General features: G+C 42.7%; 1 protein-coding gene and 2 long non-coding RNA genes across 8 annotated transcripts in view; 1 reads left to right on the top strand and 2 right to left on the bottom strand.

Annotated features, from left to right (window-relative positions):
* Positions 1–4,397: 4,397 nt before the first annotated feature.
* Positions 4,398–5,602, bottom strand: LOC127931379 (uncharacterized). 3 transcript variants are annotated; one of them, XR_008140915.1, is made up of 3 exons: positions 5,455–5,602; positions 5,221–5,337; positions 4,398–4,871 (listed from the first exon to the last, which is right to left on the bottom strand). It is a non-coding gene; the product is annotated as an uncharacterized LOC127931379 (long non-coding RNA). The 3 variants fall into 3 exon arrangements; XR_008140916.1 differs by having other exon boundaries at positions 5,221–5,376; XR_008140917.1 differs by lacking the exon at positions 4,398–4,871 and adding an exon at positions 4,923–5,064.
* A 60-nt stretch (positions 5,603–5,662) lies between these two features.
* The window catches only part of LOC118373813 (utrophin-like), a 92,719-nt gene continuing 79,991 nt past the window's right edge, over positions 5,663–18,390 (top strand). Inside the window, exon 1 of the mRNA XM_052523867.1 lies at positions 5,663–5,842. Within this exon, the coding sequence (XP_052379827.1) occupies positions 5,789–5,842 (54 nt within the window). The 5' untranslated portion in view covers positions 5,663–5,788. The remainder of the gene's footprint in view (positions 5,843–18,390) is intronic.
* LOC127931378 (uncharacterized) lies at positions 7,289–17,777 on the bottom strand. Of its 4 annotated transcripts, none has more exons than XR_008140910.1 (3): positions 17,215–17,777; positions 12,844–13,239; positions 7,289–7,958 (listed from the first exon to the last, which is right to left on the bottom strand). It is a non-coding gene; the product is annotated as an uncharacterized LOC127931378 (long non-coding RNA). The 4 variants fall into 4 exon arrangements; XR_008140913.1 differs by lacking the exon at positions 7,289–7,958 and adding an exon at positions 9,617–10,317; XR_008140914.1 differs by lacking the exon at positions 7,289–7,958 and adding an exon at positions 12,375–12,779.

An 18,390-nucleotide genomic window follows, 5' to 3' on the forward strand; every position in this document is an offset into this window, starting at 1 on the left:
AACCACATTGTAACCATGTCATAACCATCTCGTAACCATGTTTCAACCATGTCATAACCATCTTGTAACCATGTCATAACCATCTCGTAACCATCTTGTAACCATGTCATAACCATCTTGTAACCATGTCATAACCATCTTGTAACCATGTCATAACCATCTTGTAACCATGTCATAACCATCTTGTAACCATGTCATAACCATCTTGTAACCATGTTTCAACCATGTCATAACCATCTTGTAACCATGTTTCAACCATGTCATAACCATCTTGTAACCATGTCATAACCATCTTGTAACCATCTTGTAACCATGTCATAACCATCTTGTAACCATGTCATAACCATCTTGTAACCATGTCATAACCATCTTGTAACCATGTCATAACCATCTTGTAACCATGTTTCAACCATGTCATAACCATCTTGTAACCATGTCATAACCATCTTGTAATCATGTCATAACCATCTTGTAACCATGTTTCAACTATGTCATAACCATCTTGTAACCATGTCATAACCATCTTGTAACCATGTCATAACCATCTTGTAACCATGTTTCAACTATGTCATAACCATCTTGTAACCATGTCATAACCATCTTCTAAATATGTCATAACCATGTCATAACTATCTTGTAACCATGTCATAACCGTCTTGTAACCATGTTTCAACCATGTCATAACCATCTTGTAACCATGTCATAAACGTCTTTTAACCATGTCATAACCGTCTTGTAACCATGTCATAACCGTCTTTTAACCATGTCATAACCGTCTTGTAACCATGTCATAACCGTCTTGTAACCATGTCATAACCATTTGTCAACCATGTTATAACTGTATTGTAGACATTTTAACCGTATTGTAACCAGGGTTCAGTAGGTTACCTTATAAATGTAATCTGTTACAGTTACTAGTTACCTGTCCAACATTGTAATCAGTCATTTAACTTTTGGATTACCCAAACTCAGTGACTTAATCTTGTTACTTTCACTTACTTTTGGATTACTTTACCTTTAAGAGGCATTAGAAGAAGACAAAAATGATCCATTAAACGCGTTGGTGTGTCATCACAGCGGTCTCTGATTTGTGGTCAAACTCACTCAGATCTGAATGTCATTGAGAAAACAGAAAGGTGCCATAATGTATTTTTTCCCAATTCAATAAGCAGTCATCAAGTTTTTCTAAACTATCTGTAATCTGATTACAATATTTTTCCTGGTTCCATAACTGATTACAGTTACCGTTTATTTTTTTTTTGATTACATGTGACCCAACCCTGGTTGTAACTGTAATGTTACTATGTTATGACCCAACCCTGGTTGTACCTGTAATGTTACTATGTAATGACCCAACCCTGGTTGTAACTGTAATGTTACAATGTAATGACCCAACCCTGGTTGTAACTGTAATGTTACTATGTAATGACCCAACCCTGGTTGTAACTGTAATGTTACTATGGTTATGAATGTTACTATGTAATGACCAACCCTGGTTGTAACTGTAATGTTACAATGTAATGACCCAACCCTGGTTGTAACTGTAATGTTACTATGTAATGACCCAACCCTGGTTGTAACTGTAATGTTACTATGTAATGACTGTAATGTTACCAACCCTGGTTGTAACTGTAATGTTACTATGTAATGACCCAACCCTGGTTGTAACTGTAATGTTACTATGTTATGACCCAACCCTGGTTGTAACTGTAATGTTACTATGTTATGACCCAACCCTGGTTGTAACTGTAATGTTACAATGTAATGACCCAACCCTGGTTGTAACTGTAATGTTACTATGTAATGACCCAACCCTGGTTGTAACTGTAATGTTACAATGTAATGACCCAACCCTGGTTGTAACTGTAATGTTACTATATAATGACCCAACCCTGGTTGTAACTGTAATGTTACTATGTAATGACCCAACCCTGTTGTAACTGTAATGTTGTAACTGTAATGTTACTATGTAATGACCCAACCCTGGTTGTAACTGTAATGTTACAATGTAATGACCCAACCCTGGTTGTAACTGTAATGTTACTATGTAATGACCCAACCCTGGTTGTAACTGTAATGTTACTATGTAATGACCCAACCCTGGTTGTAACTGTAATGTTACTATGTAATGACCCAACCCTGGTTGTAACTGTAATGTTACTATGTAATGACCCAACCCTGGTTGTAACTGTAATGTTACTATGTTATGACCCAACCCTGGTTGTAACTGTAATGTTACTATGTTATGACCCAACCCTGGTTGTAACTGTAATGTTACTATGTAATGACCCAACCCTGGTTGTAACTGTAATGTTACTATGTAATGACCCAACCCTGGTTGTAACTGTAATGTTACTATGTAATGACCCAACCCTGGTTGTAACTGTAATGTTACTATGTAACCCTGACCCAACCCTGGTTGTAACTGTAATGTTACTAACCCTGTTATGACCCAACCCTGGTTGTAACTGTAATGTTACTATGACCCAACCCTTATGTAATGTTACTATATAATGAACCCTGGTTGTAACTGTAATGTTACAATGTAATGACCCAACCCTGGTTGTAACTGTAATGTTACTATGTAATGACCCAACCCTGGTTGTAACTGTAATGTTACAATGTAATGACCCAACCCTGGTTGTAACTGTAATGTTACTATGTAATGACCCAACCCTGGTTGTAACTGTAATGTTACAATGTAATGACCCAACCCTGGTTGTAACTGTAATGTTACTATGTTATGACCCAACCCTGGTTGTAACTGTAATGTTACTATGTTATGACCCAACCCTGGTTGTAACTGTAATGTTACAATGTAATGACCCAACCCTGGTTGTAACTGTAATGTTACTATGTAATGACCCAACCCTGGTTGTAACTGTAATGTTACTATTACAATGTAATGACCCAACCCTGGTTGTAACTGTAATGTTACTATGTAATGACCCAACCCTGGTTGTAACTGTAATGTTACTATGTAATGACCCAACCCTGGTTGTAACTGTAATGTTACTATGTTATGACCCAACCCTGGTTGTACCTGCCATGTTACTATGTTATGACCCAACCCTGGTTGTAACTGTAATGTTACTATGTTATGACCCAACCCTGGTTGTACCTAATGTTACTATGTAATGACCAACCCTGGTTGTAACTGTAATGTTACTATGTTATGACCCAACCCTGGTTGTACCTAATGTTACTATGTAATGACCCAACCCTGGTTGTAACTGTAATGTTACTATGTTATGACCCAACCCTGGTTGTAACTGTAATGTTACTATGTAATGACCCAACCCTGGTTGTAACTGTAATGTTACTATGTTATGACCCAACCCTGGCTGTAACTGTAATGTTACTATGTAATGACCCAACCCTGGTTGTACCTAATGTTACTATGTAATGACCCAACCCTGGTTGTAACTGTAATGTTACTATGTTATGACCCAACCCTGGTTGTAACTGTAATGTTACTATGTTATGACCCAACCCTGGTTGTAACTATAATGTTACTATGTTATGACCCAACCCTGGCTGTAACTGTAATGTTACTATGTAATGACCCAACCCTGGTTGTACCTAATGTTACTATGTAATGACCCAACCCTGGTTGTAACTGTAATGTTACTATGTTATGACCCAACCCTGGTTGTAACTGTAATGTTACTATGTTATGACCCAACCCTGCCTGTAACTGTAATGTTACTATGTAATGACCAAACCCTGGTTGTAACTGTAATGTTACTATGTAATGACCCAACCCTGGTTGTAGTTGTAAGTCGCTCTGGATAAGAGCGTCTGCTAAATGACTTAAATGTAAATGTAATGTAATGTAACTGTAATGTTACTATGTAATGACCCAACCCTGGTTGTACCTAATGTTACTATGTAATGACCCAACCCTGGTTGTAACTGTAATGTTACTATATAATGACCCAACCCTGGTTGTACCTGTAATGTTACTATATAATGACCCAACCCTGGTTGTACCTGTAATGTTACTATATAATGACCCAACCCTGGTTGTACCTGTAATGTTACTATATAATGACCCAACCCTGGTTGTACCTGTAATGTTACTATGTTATGACCCAACCCTGGTTGTACCTGTAATGTTACTATATAATGACCCAACCCTGGTTGTAACTGTAATGTTACTATGTAATGACCCAACCCTGGTTGTACCTAATGTTACTATGTAATGACCCAACCCTGGTTGTAACTGTAATGTTACTATGTTATGACCCAACCCTGGTTGTAACTGTAATGTTACTATGTTATGACCCAACCCTGGTTGTAACTATAATGTTACTATGTTATGACCCAACCCTGGCTGTAACTGTAATGTTACTATGTAATGACCCAACCCTGGTTGTAGCCTAATGTTACTATGTAATGACCCAACCCTGGTTGTAACTGTAATGTTACTATGTTATGACCCAACCCTGGTTGTAACTGTAATGTTACTATGTTATGACCCAACCCTGCCTGTAACTGTAATGTTACTATGTAATGACCAAACCCTGGTTGTAACTGTAATGTTACTATGTAATGACCCAACCCTGGTTGTAGTTGTAAGTCGCTCTGGATAAGAGCGTCTGCTAAATGACTTAAATGTAAATGTAATGTAATGTAACTGTAATGTTACTATGTAATGACCCAACCCTGGTTGTACCTAATGTTACTATGTAATGACCCAACCCTGGTTGTAACTGTAATGTTACTATATAATGACCCAACCCTGGTTGTAACTGTAATGTTACTATATAATGACCCAACCCTGGTTGTAACTGTAATGTTACTATATAATGACCCAACCCTGGTTGTACCTGTAATGTTACTATATAATGACCCAACCCTGGTTGTACCTAATGTTACTATGTAATGACCCAACCCTGGTTGTAACTGTAATGTTACTATATAATGACCCAACCCTGGTTGTAACTGTAATGTTACTATATAATGACCCAACCCTGGTTGTAACTGTAATGTTACTATATAATGACCCAACCCTGGTTGTACCTGTAATGTTACTATATAATGACCCAACCCTGGTTGTACCTGTAATGTTACTATGTAATGACCCAACCCTGGTTGTAACTGTAATGTTACTATATAATGACCCAACCCTGGTTGTAACTGTAATGTTACTATATAATGACCCAACCCTGGTTGTAACTGTAATGTTACTATATAATGACCCAACCCTGGTTGTACCTGTAATGTTACTATATAATGACCCAACCCTGGTTGTAACTGTAATGTTACTATATAATGACCCAACCCTGGTTGTACCTGTAATGTTACTATATAATGACCCAACCCTGGTTGTACCTGTAATGTTACTATATAATGACCCAACCCTGGTTGTACCTGTAATGTTACTATGTTATGACCCAACCCTGGTTGTAACTGTAATGTTACTATATAATGACCCAACCCTGGTTGTACCTGTAATGTTACTATATAATGACCCAACCCTGGTTGTAACTGTAATGTTACTATATAATGACCCAACCCTGGTTGTAACTGTAATGTTACTATATAATGACCCAACCCTGGTTGTAACTGTAATGTTACTATGTTATGACCCAACCCTGGTTGTAACTGTAATGTTACTATATAATGACCCAACCCTGGTTGTACCTGTAATGTTACTATATAATGACCATGTGTTTCCAGGGCTCACCTGGAGGCGAGTGCGGAGCGTTGGAGTCGTCTGCTGAGCCTGCTGGAGGAGCAGTGGAGGTGGATCTGTCTGAAGGATGAGGACCTGACCAAACAGATGCCCATAGGAGGAGATGTCCCCACCCTGCTGCAGCAACACAACCACTGCACGGTCAGTACCATGATGAATACAACCTCTGCCCTGTCAGTACCATGATGAATACAACCTCTGCCCTGTCAGTACCATGATGAATACAACCTCTGCCCTGTCAGTACCATGATGAATACAACCTCTGCCCTGTCAGTACCATGATGAATACAACCTCTGCCCTGTCAGTACCATGATGAATACAACCTCTGCCCTGTCAGTACCATGATGAATACAACCTCTGCCCTGTCAGTATCACAGTCAGTATCATAATGAATACAACCTCTGCCCTGTCAGTATCACAGTCAGTATCATAATGAATACAACCTCTGCCCTGTCAGTATCACAGTCAGTATCATAATGAATACAACCTCTGCCCTGTCAGTATCACAGTCAGTATCATAATGAATACAACCTCTGCCCTGTCAGTATCACAGTCAGTATCATAATGAATACAACCTCTGCCCTGTCAGTATCACAGTCAGTATCATAATGAATACAACCTCTGCCCTGTCAGTATCACAGTCAGTATCATAATGAATACAACCTCTGCCCTGTCAGTATCACAGTCAGTATCATAATGAATACAACCTCTGCCCTGTCAGTATCACAGTCAGTATCATAATGAATACAACCTCTGCCCTGTCAGTATCACAGTCAGTATCATAATGAATACAACCTCTGCCCTGTCAGTATCACAGTCAGTATCATAATGAATACAACCTCTGCCCTGTCAGTATCATAATGAATACAACCTCTGCCCTGTCAGTACCATGATGAATACAACCTCTGCCCTGTCAGTACCATGATGAATACAACCTCTGCCCTGTCAGTACCATGATGAATACAACCTCTGCCCTGTCAGTACCATGATGAATACAACCTCTGCACTGTCAGTACCATGATGAATACAACCTCTGCTCTGTCAGTACCATGATAAATACAACCTCTGCCCTGTCAGTACCATGATGAATACAACCTCTGCCCTGTCAGTACCATGATGAATACAACCTCTGCCCTGTCAGTACCATGATGAATACAACCTCTGCCCTGTCAGTACCATGATGAATACAACCTCTGCCCTGTCAGTGTCATAATGAATACAACCTCTGCCCTGTCAGTACCATGATGAATACAACCTCTGCCCTGTCAGTACCATGATGAATACAACCTCTGCCCTGTCAGTACCATGATGAATACAACCTCTGCCCTGTCAGTGTCATAATGAATACAACCTCTGCCCTGTCAGTACCATGATGAATACAACCTCTGCTCTGTCAGTACCATGATGAATACAACCTTTGCACTGTCAGTACCATGATGAATACAACCTCTGCTCTGTCAGTACCATGATGAATACAACCTCTGCCCTGTCAGTGTCATAATGAATACAACCTCTGCCCTGTCAGTATCACAGTCAGTATCATAATGAATACAACCTCTGCCCTGTCAGTACCATGATGAATACAACCTCTGCCCTGTCAGTACCATGATGAATACAACCTCTGCCCTGTCAGTACCATGATGAATACAACCTCTGCCCTCTCAGTACCATGATGAATACAACCTCTGCCCTGTCAGTACCATGATGAATACAACCTCTGCCCTGTCAGTATCATAATGAATACAACCTCTGCCCTGTCAGTATCATAATGAATACAACCTCTGCCCTGTCAGTACCATGATGAATACAACCTCTGCCCTGTCAGTACCATGATGAATACAACCTCTGCCCTGTCAGTACCATGATGAATACAACCTCTGCCCTGTCAGTACCATGATGAATACAACCTCTGCACTGTCAGTACCATGATGAATACAACCTTTCTGTCAGTACCATGATGAATACAACCTCTGCCCTGTCAGTACCATGATGAATACAACCTCTGCCCTGTCAGTACCATGATGAATACAACCTCTGCCCTGTCAGTACCATGATGAATACAACCTCTGCACTGTCAGTACCATGATGAATACAACCTCTGCCCTGTCAGTACCATGATGAATACAACCTCTGCCCTGTCAGTACCATGATTAATACAACCTCTGCACTGTCAGTACCATGATGAATACAACCTCTGCCCTGTCAGTACCATGATGAATACAACCTCTGCCCTGTCAGTACCATGATGAATACAACCTCTGCACTGTCAGTACCATGATGAATACAACCTCTGCACTGTCAGTACCATGATGAATACAACCTCTGCACTGTCAGTACCATGATGAATACAACCTCTGCACTGTCAGTACCATGATGAATACAACCTCTGCACTGTCAGTACCATGATGAATTCAACCTCTGCCCTGTCAGTACCATGATGAATACAACCTCTGCCCTGTCAGTATCACAGTCAGTATCATAATGAATACAACCTCTGCCCTGTCAGTATCACAGTCAGTATCATAATGAATACAACCTCTGCCCTGTCAGTACCATGATGAATACAACCTCTGCCCTGTCAGTACCATGATGAATACAACCTCTGCCCTGTCAGTACCATGATGAATACAACCTCTGCCCTGTCAGTACCATGATGAATACAACCTCTGCCCTGTCAGTACCATGATGAATACAACCTCTGCTCTGTCAGTGCCATGATGAATACAACCTCTGCCCTGTCAGTGTCATAATGAATACAACCTCTGCCCTGTCAGTACCATGATGAATACAACCTCTGCCCTGTCAGTACCATGATGAATACAACCTCTGCCCTGTCAGTACCATGATGAATACAACCTCTGCCCTGTCAGTGTCATAATGAATACAACCTCTGCTCTGTCAGTACCATGATGAATAAAACCTCTGCCCTGTCAGTGTCATAATGAATACAACCTCTGCCCTGTCAGTATCACAGTCAGTATCATAATGAATACAACCTCTGCCCTGTCAGTATCATAATGAATACAACCTCTGCCCTGTCAGTACCATGATGAATACAACCTCTGCCCTGTCAGTACCATGATGAATACAACCTCTGCCCTGTCAGTACCATGATGAATACAACCTCTGCACTGTCAGTACCATGATGAATACAACCTTTCTGTCAGTACCATGATGAATACAACCTCTGCCCTGTCAGTACCATGATGAATACAACCTCTGCCCTGTCAGTACCATGATGAATACAACCTCTGCCCTGTCAGTACCATGATGAATACAACCTCTGCACTGTCAGTACCATGATGAATACAACCTCTGCCCTGTCAGTACCATGATGAATACAACCTCTGCCCTGTCAGTACCATGATTAATACAACCTCTGCACTGTCAGTACCATGATGAATACAACCTCTGCCCTGTCAGTACCATGATGAATACAACCTCTGCACTGTCAGTACCATGATGAATACAACCTCTGCACTGTCAGTACCATGATGAATACAACCTCTGCACTGTCAGTACCATGATGAATACAACCTCTGCACTGTCAGTACCATGATGAATTCAACCTCTGCCCTGTCAGTACCATGATGAATACAACCTCTGCCCTGTCAGTATCACAGTCAGTATCATAATGAATACAACCTCTGCCCTGTCAGTACCATGATGAATACAATCTCTGCCCTGTCAGTGTCATAATGAATACAACCTCTGCCCTGTCAGTACCATGATGAATACAACCTCTGCCCTGTCAGTACCATGATGAATACAACCTTTGCACTGTCAGTACCATGATGAATACAACCTCTGCCCTGTCAGTACCATGATGAATACAACCTCTGCCCTGTCAGTGTCACCAATGAATACAACCTCTGCCCTGTCAGTATCACAGCCAGTATCATAATGAATACAACCTCTGCCCTGTCAGTACCATGATGAATACAACCTCTGCCCTGTCAGTACCATGATGAATACAACCTCTGCCCTGTCAGTACCATGATGAATACAACCTCTGCCCTGTCAGTACCATGATGAATACAACCTCTGCCCTGTCAGTACCATGATGAATACAACCTCTGCCCTGTCAGTATCATAATGAATACAACCTCTGCCCTGTCAGTATCATAATGAATACAACCTCTGCCCTGTCAGTACCATGATGAATACAACCTCTGCCCTGTCAGTACCATGATGAATACAACCTCTGCCCTGTCAGTACCATGATGAATACAACCTCTGCCCTGTCAGTACCATGATGAATACAACCTCTGCACTGTCAGTACCATGATGAATACAACCTTTCTGTCAGTACCATGATGAATACAACCTCTGCCCTGTCAGTACCATGATGAATACAACCTCTGCCCTGTCAGTACCATGATGAATACAACCTCTGCCCTGTCAGTACCATGATGAATACAACCTCTGCACTGTCAGTACCATGATGAATACAACCTCTGCCCTGTCAGTACCATGATGAATACAACCTCTGCCCTGTCAGTACCATGATTAATACAACCTCTGCACTGTCAGTACCATGATGAATACAACCTCTGCCCTGTCAGTACCATGATGAATACAACCTCTGCCCTGTCAGTACCATGATGAATACAACCTCTGCACTGTCAGTACCATGATGAATACAACCTCTGCACTGTCAGTACCATGATGAATACAACCTCTGCCCTGTCAGTACCATGATGAATACAACCTCTGCACTGTCAGTACCATGATGAATACAACCTCTGCACTGTCAGTACCATGATGAATACAACCTCTGCACTGTCAGTACCATGATGAATACAACCTCTGCCCTGTCAGTACCAGTGTATCATAATGAATACAACCTCTGCCCTGTCAGTATCACAGTCAGTATCATAATGAATACAACCTCTGCCCTGTCAGTACCATGATGAATACAACCTCTGCCCTGTCAGTACCATGATGAATACAACCTCTGCCCTGTCAGTACCATGATGAATACAACCTCTGCCCTGTCAGTACCATGATGAATACAACCTCTGCCCTGTCAGTACCATGATGAATACAACCTCTGCTCTGTCAGTACCATGATGAATACAACCTCTGCCCTGTCAGTGTCATGATGAATACAACCTCTGCCCTGTCAGTACCATGATGAATACAACCTCTGCCCTGTCAGTACCATGATGAATACAACCTCTGCCCTGTCAGTACCATGATGAATACAACCTCTGCCCTGTCAGTGTCATAATGAATACAACCTCTGCTCTGTCAGTACCATGATGAATAAAACCTCTGCCCTGTCAGTGTCATAATGAATACAACCTCTGCCCTGTCAGTATCACAGTCAGTATCATAATGAATACAACCTCTGCCCTGTCAGTATCATAATGAATACAACCTCTGCCCTGTCAGTACCATGATGAATACAACCTCTGCCCTGTCAGTACCATGATGAATACAACCTCTGCCCTGTCAGTACCATGATGAATACAACCTCTGCCCTGTCAGTACCATGATGAATACAACCTCTGCACTGTCAGTACCATGATGAATACAACCTCTCTGTCAGTACCATGATGAATACAACCTCTGCCCTGTCAGTACCATGATGAATACAACCTCTGCCCTGTCAGTACCATGATGAATACAACCTCTGCCCTGTCAGTACCATGATGAATACAACCTCTGCACTGTCAGTACCATGATGAATACAACCTCTGCCCTGTCAGTACCATGATGAATACAACCTCTGCCCTGTCAGTACCATGATTAATACAACCTCTGCACTGTCAGTACCATGATGAATACAACCTCTGCCCTGTCAGTACCATGATGAATACAACCTCTGCACTGTCAGTACCATGATGAATACAACCTCTGCACTGTCAGTACCATGATGAATACAACCTCTGCACTGTCAGTACCATGATGAATACAACCTCTGCACTGTCAGTACCATGATGAATTCAACCTCTGCCCTGTCAGTACCATGATGAATACAACCTCTGCCCTGTCAGTATCACAGTCAGTATCATAATGAATACAACCTCTGCCCTGTCAGTATCACAGTCAGTATCATAATGAATACAACCTCTGCCCTGTCAGTACCATGATGAATACAACCTCTGCCCTGTCAGTACCATGATGAATACAACCTCTGCCCTGTCAGTACCATGATGAATACAACCTCTGCCCTGTCAGTACCATGATGAATACAACCTCGGCACTGTCAGTACCATGATGAATACAACCTCTGCCCTGTCAGTGTCATAATGAATACAACCTCTGCCCTGTCAGTACCATGATGAATACAACCTCTGCCCTGTCAGTACCATGATGAATACAACCTCTGCCCTGTCAGTACCATGATGAATTCAACCTCTGCCCTGTCAGTACCATGATGAATACAACCTCTGCTCTGTCAGTACCATGATGAATACAACCTTTGCACTGTCAGTACCATGATGAATACAACCTCTGCTCTGTCAGTACCATGATGAATACAACCTCTGCCCTGTCAGTGTCATAATGAATACAACCTCTGCCCTGTCAGTATCACAGTCAGTATCATAATGAATACAACCTCTGCCCTGTCAGTATCATAATGAATACAACCTCTGCCCTGTCAGTACCATGATGAATACAACCTCTGCCCTGTCAGTACCATGATGCATACAACCTCTGCCCTGTCAGTACCATGATGAATACAACCTCTGCCCTGTCAGTACCATGATGAATACAACCTCTGCACTGTCAGTACCATGATGAATACAACCTTTCTGTCAGTACCATGATGAATACAACCTCTGCCCTGTCAGTACCATGATGAATACAACCTCTGCCCTGTCAGTACCATGATGAATACAACCTCTGCCCTGTCAGTACCATGATGAATACAACCTCTGCACTGTCAGTACCATGATGAATACAACCTCTGCCCTGTCAGTACCATGATGAATACAACCTCTGCCCTGTCAGTACCATGATTAATACAACCTCTGCACTGTCAGTACCATGATGAATACAACCTCTGCCCTGTCAGTACCATGATGAATACAACCTCTGCCCTGTCAGTACCATGATGAATACAACCTCTGCCCTGTCAGTACCATGATGAATACAACCTCTGCACTGTCAGTACCATGATGAATACAACCTCTGCACTGTCAGTACCATGATGAATACAACCTCTGCCCTGTCAGTACCATGATGAATACAACCTCTGCCCTGTCAGTACCATGATGAATACAACCTCTGCCCTGTCAGTACCATGATGAATACAACCTCTGCCCTGTCAGTACCATGATGAATACAACCTCTGCCCTGTCAGTACCATGATGAATACAACCTCTGCCCTGTCAGTACCATGATGAATACAACCTCTGCCCTGTCAGTACCATGATTAATACAACCTCTGCCCTGTCAGTACCATGATGAATACAACCTCTGCCCTGTCAGTACCATGATGAATACAACCTCTGCCCTGTCAGTACCATGATGAATACAACCTCTGCCCTGTCAGTATCACAGTCAGTATCATAATGAATACAACCTCTGCCCTGTCAGTATCACAGTCAGTATCATAATGAATACAACCTCTGCCCTGTCAGTATCACAGTCAGTATCATAATGAATACAACCTCTGCCCTGTCAGTATCACAGTCAGTATCATAATGAATACAACCTCTGCCCTGTCAGTATCATAATGAATACAACCTCTGCCCTGTCAGTACCATGATGAATACAACCTCTGCCCTGTCAGTACCATGATGAATACAACCTCTGCCCTGTCAGTATCACAGTCAGTATCATAATGAATACAACCTCTGCCCTGTCAGTATCACAGTCAGTATCATAATGAATACAACCTCTGCCCTGTCAGTATCATAATGAATACAACCTCTGCCCTGTCAGTATCATAATGAATACAACCTCTGCCCTGTCAGTATCACAGTCAGTATCATAATGAATACAACCTCTGCCCTGTCAGTATCACAGTCAGTATCATAATGAATACAACCTCTGCCCTGTCAGTATCACAGTCAGTATCATAATGAATACAACCTCTGCCCTGTCAGTATCACAGTCAGTATCATAATGAATACAACCTCTGCCCTGTCAGTATCACAGTCAGTATCATAATGAATACAACCTCTGCCCTGTCAGTATCACAGTCAGTATCATAATGAATACAACCTCTGCCCTGTCAGTATCACAGTCAGTATCATAATGAATACAACCTCTGCCCTGTCAGTATCACAGTCAGTATCATAATGAATACAACCTCTGCCCTGTCAGTATCATAATGAATACAACCTCTGCCCTGTCAGTATCACAGTCAGTATCATAATGAGTACAACCTCTGCCCTGTCAGTACCATGATGAATACAACCTCTGCCCTGTCAGTACCATGATGAATACAACCTCTGCCCTGTCAGTACCACAGTCAGTATCATAATGAATACAACCTCTGCCCTGTCAGTATCACAGTCAGTATCATAATGAATACAACCTCTGCCCTGTCAGTATCACAGTCAGTATCATAATGAATACAACCTCTGCCCTGTCAGTACCATGATGAATACAACCTCTGCCCTGTCAGTACCATGATGAATTCAACCTCTGCCCTGTCAGTACCATGATGAATACAACCTCTGCCCTGTCAGTATCATGATGAATACAACCTCTGCCCTGTCAGTATCATAATGAATACAACCTCTGCCCTGTCAGTACCATGATGAATACAACCTCTGCCCTGTCAGTACCATGATGAATACAACCTCTGCCCTGTCAGTACCTTGATGAATACAACCTCTGCCCTGTCAGTACCATGATGAATATAAATCTCAAAGCCCCCCCCCCTCTCCTATCTTACCTGCCTACCCACTACTTACCTAATTTAGCACCACCTGGTGCCCTAACCAAAATACAGGGGGTGGTCCGCCCAGGTCTTACCGAGTGTGCCGAGACAGCGAATATGCTACGGGTATATGTATGCCTGCGGGCCTCTTGCCTAAGCACTCCCTCGGTGCCTTCCCCTTCCCCCCTGGGAACAAATGAAACAGAATATTAAACCATTTCACAAACAAACTAAGAAACAAAGGACATCAAATAAGCTCCATCTGAGCAACAAACTCACAAAACATACCAACTCTCAGCAATGAACTCCCAGCAAAATCTCTAGCAAAATCTCTCTAGCAAAATCTCTGCAATGACCTCCCAGCAAAAATCTCTCTCAGCAATCCCTACCTCCAAAATCTCTCTCCTGAACAGAACACTGGCTTTTATATAGCTTCAGAATGAATGTGTAACTGGAGACTTTCAGGAAGCCATTTCCTGAAATAAACACATGCAAATACACAAACTACAACACATAAACTGGGGAACGTAACACCTCTGCTCTGTCAGTACCATGATGAATACAACCTCTGCCCTGTCAGTACCATGATGAATACAACCTCTGCTCTGTCAGTACCATGATGAATACAACCTCTGCCCTGTCAGTACCATGATGAATACAACCTCTGCCCTGTCAGTACCATGATGAATACAACCTCTGCTCTGTCAGTACCATGATGAATACAACCTCTGCCCTGTCAGTACCATGATGAATACAACCTCTGCCCTGTCAGTACCATGATGAATACAACCTCTGCCCTGTCAGTACCATGATGAATACAACCTCTGCACTGTCAGTACCATGATGAATACAACCACTGCACGGTCAGTACCATGATGAATACAACCTCTGCTCTGTCAGTACCATGATGAATACAACCTCTGCCCTGTCAGTACCATGATGAATACAACCTCTGCCCTGTCAGTACCATGATGAATACAACCTCTGCCCTGTCAGTACCATGATGAATACAACCTCTGCCCTGTCAGTACCATGATGAATACAACCTCTGCCCTGTCAGTACCATGATGAATACAACCTCTGCCCTGTCAGTACCATGATGAATACAACCTCTGCCCTGTCAGTACCACGATGAATACAACCTCTGCCCTGTCAGTACCATGATGAATACAACCTCTGCCCTGTCAGTACCATGATGAATACAACCTCTGCCCTGTCAGTACCATGATGAATACAACCTCTGCACTGTCAGCACCATGATGAATACAACCTCTGCCCTGTCAGTACCATGATGAATACAACCTCTGCACTGTCAGCACCATGATGAATACAACCTCTGCCCTGTCAGTACCACGATGAATACAACCTCTGCCCTGTCAGTACCATGATGAATACAACCTCTGCCCTGTCAGTACCATGATGAATACAACCTCTGCCCTGTCAGTACCATGATGAATACAACTTCTGCCCTGTCAGTACCATGATGAATACAACCTCTGCCCTGTCAGTACCATGATGAATACAACCTCTGCCCTGTCAGTATCACAGTCAGTATCATGATGAATACAACCTCTGCCCTGTCAGCACCATGATGAATACAACCTCTGCCCTGTCAGTACCACGATGAATACAACCTCTGCCCTGTCAGTACCATGATGAATACAACCTCTGCCCTGTCAGTACCATGATGAATACAACCTCTGCCCTGTCAGTACCATGATGAATACAACTTCTGCCCTGTCAGTACCATGATGAATACAACCTCTGCCCTGTCAGTACCATGATGAATACAACCTCTGCCCTGTCAGTACCATGATGAATACAACCTCTGCCCTGTCAGTACCACGATGAATACAACCTCTGCCCTGTCAGTACCATGATGAATACAACCTCTGCCCTGTCAGTACCATGATGAATTCAACCTCTGCCCTGTCAGTACCATGATTAATACAACCTCTGCCCTGTCAGTACCATGATGAATACAACCTCTGCCCTGTCAGTACCATGATGAATACAACCTCTGCCCTGTCAGTACCATGATGAATACAACCTCTGCCCTGTCAGTACCATGATGAATACAACCTCTTCCCTGTCAGTACCATGATGAATACAACCTCTGCCCTGTCAGTACCATGATGAATACAACCTCTGCCCTGTCAGTACCATTATGAATACAACCTCTGCCCTGTCAGTACCATGATGAATACAACCTCTGCCCTGTCAGTACCACGATGAATACAACCTCTGCCCTGTCAGTACCATGATGAATACAACCTCTGCCCTGTCAGTACCATGATGAATACAACCTCTGCACTGTCAGTACCATGATGAATACAACCTTTCTGTCAGTACCATGATGAATACAACCTCTGCCCTGTCAGTACCATGATGAATACAACCTCTGCCCTGTCAGTACCATGATGAATACAACCTCTGCCCTGTCAGTACCATGATGAATACAACCTCTGCACTGTCAGTACCATGATGAATACAACCTCTGCCCTGTCAGTACCATGATTAATACAACCTCTGCACTGTCAGTATCATAATGAATACAACCTCTGCCCTGTCAGTACCATGATGAATACAACCTCTGCCCTGTCAGTACCATGATGAATACAACCTTTGCCCTGTCAGTATCACAGTCAGTATCATAATGAATACAACCTCTGCCCTGTCAGTATCATGATGAATACAACCTCTGCCCTGTCAGTATCATAATGAATACAACCTCTGCCCTGTCAGTACCATGATGAATACAACCTCTGCCCTGTCAGTACCATGATGAATACAACCTCTGCCCTGTCAGTATCACAGTCAGTATCATAATGAATACAACCTCTGCCCTGTCAGTATCATGATGAATACAACCTCTGCCCTGTCAGTATCATAATGAATACAACCTCTGCCCTGTCAGTACCATGATGAATACAACCTCTGCCCTGTCAGTACCATGATGAATACAACCTCTGCCCTGTCAGTATCATGATGAATACAACCTCTGCCCTGTCAGTATCATAATGAATACAACCTCTGCCCTGTCAGTACCATGATGAATACAACCTCTGCCCTGTCAGTACCATGATGAATACAACCTCTGCCCTGTCAGTACCATGATGAATACAACCTCTGCCCTGTCAGTACCATGATGAATACAACCTCTTCCCTGTCAGTACCATGATGAATACAACCTCTGCCCTGTCAGTACCATGATGAATACAACCTCTGCCCTGTCAGTACCATTATGAATACAACCTCTGCCCTGTCAGTACCATGATGAATACAACCTCTGCCCTGTCAGTACCACGATGAATACAACCTCTGCCCTGTCAGTACCATGATGAATACCATGATGAATACAACCTCTGCCCTGTCAGTACCATGATGAATACAACCTCTGCCCTGTCAGTACCATGATGAATACAACCTCTGCCCTGTCAGTACCATGATGAATACAACCTCTGCCCTGTCAGTACCATGATGAATACAACCTCTGCCCTGTCAGTACCATGATGAATACAACCTCTGCCCTGTCAGTACCATGATGAATACAACCTCTGCCCTGTCAGTACCATGATGAATACAACCTCTGCCCTGTCAGTACCATGATGAATACAACCTCTGCCCTGTCAGTACCATGATGAATACAACCTCTGCCCTGTCAGTACCATGATGAATACAACCACTGCACGGTCAGTACCATGATGAATACAACCTCTGCCCTGTCAGTACCATGATGAATACAACCTCTGCCCTGTCAGTACCATGATGAATACAACCTCTGCCCTGTCAGTATCATAATGAATACAACCTCTGCCCTGTCAGTACCATGATGAATACAAC

This window comes from Oncorhynchus keta, chromosome 8, assembly GCF_023373465.1.
Source record: "Oncorhynchus keta strain PuntledgeMale-10-30-2019 chromosome 8, Oket_V2, whole genome shotgun sequence".
Taxonomy (NCBI): Eukaryota; Metazoa; Chordata; class Actinopteri; order Salmoniformes; family Salmonidae; genus Oncorhynchus; species Oncorhynchus keta.